The following is a 5000-nucleotide window of genomic DNA, read 5'->3' on the forward strand; positions in this document are numbered from 1 at the left end:
GTGTAAAAAAAGTGCATATATTATAGACAGTTTGGGTAAAGCGTTGTCACACTTTTGGGATGAAAGCAGAGTGGCAACCTGCGAGGCTCCCTGGCCGCTCTTTGGGAAACACTGCAACATTGCAACGCTGTCCTGACCGCGAGGCAATCTTGGCAGATCGAGACAGCCCCGACCGCGCGCACAATTCCTCTCTCCACCACAATACACACACACACACACACACACACACACACACACACACACACACACACACACACACACACACACACACACACACACACTCTGATGAACCCCATCTTGAGATTTTAGGCAGGAAATTATTCAGATTCTCTCTCTCTCTCTCTCTCTCTCTCTCTCTCTCTCTCTCTCTCTCTCTCTCTCTCTCTCTCTCTCTCTCTCTCTCTCTCTCTCTCTCTCTCTCTCTCTCTCTCTCTCTCTCTCTCTCTCTCTCTCTCTTCTTATATGAAATGGCCAAGTTCGTACAGTGGCAGCGTCGTTAGTCAGTAGGGAAGAGGGAAATATCACACAATCTGTTCTTAGTAAGGCGAGAAATCTCCTTGTCATAGGTTCATATTCGGAAACGCTCTGCTTTCTCACCATGACTGTTTTCCAAGGACGCAGAGATGATTAGTCGGGTTCTCGAGAGTGTTTCTCCTGTTCATAATGTAGAAATCTTGTTAATAAGTCACTAGAAACATGAAACGCCCTTAAAAACCCGTCCAGAGTCTAAAAAGTAGCGGAGGTGAGGCGCGGAAGTGTTTCAGAATATGGTTCAGATTCTTAGTGATGGAGAGGATTAGTCAGCCTTACTCAGGCATCCCGCACTGAGCAACCCGAGAGACGAGACAAGAGGTATGAGGTCATGACTCCCTCTTTGCTTGGTGTAACTTAATTGGGTGGTGGTGGTAGTGGTGGTGGTGGTGGTGATAGCGGTGGTGATGGTGTTTGTGGCGATAGTGGTTGTAGTGGTGGTGGTAATAGTGTTGGTGGTTTTTGTAGTGCTTTTTTTTCTTTTTATATAAGAGGGGCACTGGCCAAGGGCAACAAAAATTTTGTAAAAAGAAAGGCCCACCGAGGTGTAAGTCCCCAAAGAAAAACGGGCCAAAAGGATTATCCAAAGTTGGAGACGTAGTGGTGTTGATGGTGGGAGTGGTGGTGGTGGTGGTGGTGGTGGTGGTGGTAATGGTTACATCTAAAGTGACTATCTCTCTCGGGCTTTGATTGCTCTCCACCTGGGCGTTGCCTTTGACCGCTAACGACAGAGTGACATCTTACACTTGATGAAATAGACGATTTCATTGTAGAGAAGTATAACTGCAAGTACCAGAAGGTTATAATTGCTCAGCTACTCATCTCGTTGCTAGTGTCGACGAGAGAGAGAGAGAGAGAGAGAGAGAGAGAGAGAGAGAGAGAGAGAGAGAGAGAGAGAAGGGGGGAGTACATGCTTTCATACGATGATAACGTAACTCAAATTCCTTCACTCCCTCATCTTCCCTTCCGCAGCGCCACCCTTCCTCCCGCCTTTCTCCTTCCCTCACCTTATTTTCCTCCCTGTCCCTGCCTGCGTCTCTCTCCTTTGCCTCAGTTATTGAAGTTGAGAGCACTCACTCCTCAATTAAATATACCTGCCTCTGCCAATGAAACACACACACACACACACTCTCTCTCTCTCTCTCTCTCTCTCTCTCTCTCTCTCTCTCTCTCTCTCTCTCTCTCTCTCTCTCTCTCTCTCTCTCTCTCTCTCTCTATCTGTCTGTCTCTGTCTATCTATCTATCTATCTATCTATCTATCTATCTATCTATCTATCTATCTGTCTATCTTTTATCCCTGTATCCTAGAGTTATTAAACATTATTTATGGTTTCATTTACTTGTCATACGAGATATCCTCCTCCTCCTCCTCCTCCTCCTCCTCCTCCTCCTCCTCCTCCTCCTCCTCCTCCTCCTCCTCCTCCTCCTGGTGTGTACAAAGATACGGTTGGAGGAGCTGATGGAAATGTTTGTGTTGGCACTGGAAGTCGACGGTTGAGATTGACGTGTGTGTGTGTGTGTGTGTGTGTGTGTGTGTGTTTCAGTCACCATAATTTCAGGACGCTTCACGCTTGTCTCGTCATTTCAATTCCTACAGTATGGCGGGATTCAAGAGGAAGAATTTAGTTGCAGGTGTGGTGGTGGTGATGGTGGTTGTAGTGGTTGTGGTTGTTGTGGTTTTTCTTGTGGTGGTGGTGATGGTTGTGGCTGTGGTTATTGTGGTTTTGGTTGTTGCATTCGTTATTGTGGTGGTGGCGGCGGTGATGGTGGTTGTTGGGGTGATTGTTATTGTGGTGGTGGTTGTGGGTGTTGTTGTTGTGGTTGTTGTTTCAAAGGTGGTGTGCGTGATTGCTTGTTAATGATCATGGAGGCAGCAGGTGACGGTGACTTGCTGCCTAAGGGGTCACCGCACGCCACGTCCAGCTTTGCGTCACACAATCTCGCTCCTTCCGTAGATGGATGCGCTCCCTTTTATTTAGCAACACTGCAGGCGTGGGTGTTATCAGAGAATAGAACAGAATAAACAGGCAGTGTGAACAGAGTTGAATATTTAGTTAAAGCAATGGAATGCAGATAACGCTCACTTCCTGCACAGACCCTGGCCAGATAACATCAGTCTGGAATTTACAGTGAACCTCAGAAAAGGGAACACAAAGGAAAACAAACAGCAGCAGATCTTTTGACCCATGCTTGGCTGTTCGATGATGATGGAGGGAAGTGCAAACAAGACAGGTTGCCGCGACAAGGAGACTAGATCAGTAGGGTTCGATTCCCCTCCATCTGGAGCACCACAGATCTTTCGAGTACCTTATCGAGTATTTATGTCCATTAGGGAAGTATAAAGCATAACACACACACACACACACACACACACACACACACACACACACACACACACACACACACACACACACACACACACACACACACACACAGGACAGGAGGTGACTCACTCCGGTGATTGGTAGGGGTGGCTCGCCTGTCGTAGGTCCGCAGCAGCTGGTCCAGCACGCGCAGGTGTACCGTAGTCACCTTGCTGGACCTGCGGGGGACACACGGGACACGCGTTAGGACTCACGTGGACCGTTCTTCCATCAAACGCATAAAAAAAAAAAAGTGATAGCGATTATTAATCAACAAAACAACAATAATGATAATCATAATAATAATAATAATAATAATAATAATATTAATAATAATAATAATAATAATAATAAACTTGTCCAGGTCTTTCAAGTGCTTCATTGAAAAATATACAATAAAAAATCTCTTAAGTCACTCTTAGGTTGAATATCCGACTGCCGGCTGTAATATTCATTGTCAGTCATACAGTGCGTCAGTTGCTCCTCCTGTCAATCATACAGTGCGTCAATTTATTTTTATTTATTTATTTATTTATTTTTTATGTAGGAAGGACACTGGCCAAGGGCAACAATAAACCAATAAAAAAAAAAAAACACTGAGATGCCAGTCCCAGAAAAGGGTCCAAAGCGGTAGTTAAAATTTGAAGGATAGGTGCCTTGAAACCTTCCTCTTGAAGGAATTCAAATCATAGGAAGGTGGAAATGCAGAAGCAGGCAGGGAGTTCCAGAGTTTACCAGAGAAAGGGATGAATGATTGAGAATACTGGTTAACTCTTGCATTAGAGAGAAAGAAGAGTCTTGTGCAGCGAGGCCGCGGGAGGAGGGGAGACATGCAGTTAGCAAGATCAGAAGAGCAGTTAGCATGAAAATAGCGGTAGAAGACAGCTAGAGATGCAACATTGCGGCGATGAGAGAGAGGTTGAAGACAGTCAGGTAGAGGAGAGGAGTTGATGAGACGAAAAGCTTTTGATTCCACCCTGTCTAAAAGTATGTATGAGTGGAACGCCCCCAGATATGTGAAGCATACTCCATACATGGACGGATAAGGCTCTTGTACAGAGTTAGCAGCTGGGAGGGGGAGATGAGAAAAACTGGCGGGGACATCTCAGAACACCTAATTCACTGAAGCTGTTTTAGCTAGAGATGAGATGTGAAGTTTCCAGTTCAGATTATAAGTATAGGACAGACCGAGGATGTTCAGTGTAGAAGAGGGGGACAGTTGGGTGTCATTGAAGAAGAGGGGATAGTTGTCTGGAAGGGTGTGTCGAGTTGATAGATGGAGGAATTGAGTTTTTGAGGCATTAAACAATACTAAGTTTGCTCTGCCCCAGTCAAAAATTTTAGAAAGATCAGAAGTCAGGCGTTCTGTGGCTTCCCCTGCGTGAAATGTTTACTTCCTGTAGGGTTGGACGTATATGAAAAGAAGTGGAAAAGTGCAGGGTGGTATCGTCCTTAAGTCAAAACAATTCCATATTTGATTACGAAAAGAATGGAAGGAAAGCAATTTAGGCATGTACAGGAATGCTAATGACTCTCAGTAAATATTTTTTTAATGCAAATCATCATGAGTGTGAAAAAATAAAGACAGTGAGGTAGGAAAAAGTAAGACCAATATTTTCAACAAGGTGTTTTTACAGAATATTTTGCCTTCCAATCCATCCAGCCAGTGACACTTACTTTTACTTTCCTGCCTCTAATCCCTCCCTTTCCCTCTTTCCTTCTCGCTTCCCTTCCATCCTTTTATCCATCCTTCCTTCCTCCCTTGCTTCTCTCTCTCTCTCTCTCTCTCTCTCTCTCTCTCTCTCTCTCTCTCTCTCTCTCTCTCTCTCTCTCTCTCTCTCTCTCTCTCCTTCCATCTTGCCTTTTTTTCTCTCCCTTCTTCCCTCCATCCCTTCCTTCCTTCCTTCCTCCCTTTCCTCCCCGCGGCGGCTATTTTCTCCGAAATTGACCTTGAGGATAATCTGATTTTTGGAGAGAGAGAGAGAGAGAGAGAGAGAGAGAGAGAGAGAGAGAGAGAGAGAGAGAGAGAGAGAGAGAGAGAGAGAGAGAGAGAGAGAGAGAGAGAGAGAGAGAGAGAGAGAGAGAGAGAGTGAGTGAGTGAGTGAG

At 45.3% G+C, this 5000-nt stretch overlaps 1 protein-coding gene and 1 long non-coding RNA gene across 2 annotated transcripts in view; one reads left to right on the forward strand and one right to left on the reverse strand.

Annotated features, from left to right (window-relative positions):
• Positions 1-5000, reverse strand: part of LOC135112380 (glycine receptor subunit alpha-2-like) — a 69814-nt gene that overhangs the window by 55732 nt on the left and 9082 nt on the right. The window contains exon 3 of the mRNA XM_064026785.1: positions 2985-3073. Within this exon, the coding sequence (XP_063882855.1) occupies positions 2985-3073 (89 nt within the window). The remainder of the gene's footprint in view (positions 1-2984; positions 3074-5000) is intronic.
• The window catches only part of LOC135112385 (uncharacterized), a 40906-nt gene that overhangs the window by 17207 nt on the left and 18699 nt on the right, over positions 1-5000 (forward strand). The gene's annotated exons all lie outside the window — the stretch shown is intronic.

Source organism: Scylla paramamosain, chromosome 23 (genome assembly GCF_035594125.1).
Source record: "Scylla paramamosain isolate STU-SP2022 chromosome 23, ASM3559412v1, whole genome shotgun sequence".
Classification (NCBI taxonomy): Eukaryota; Metazoa; Arthropoda; class Malacostraca; order Decapoda; family Portunidae; genus Scylla; species Scylla paramamosain.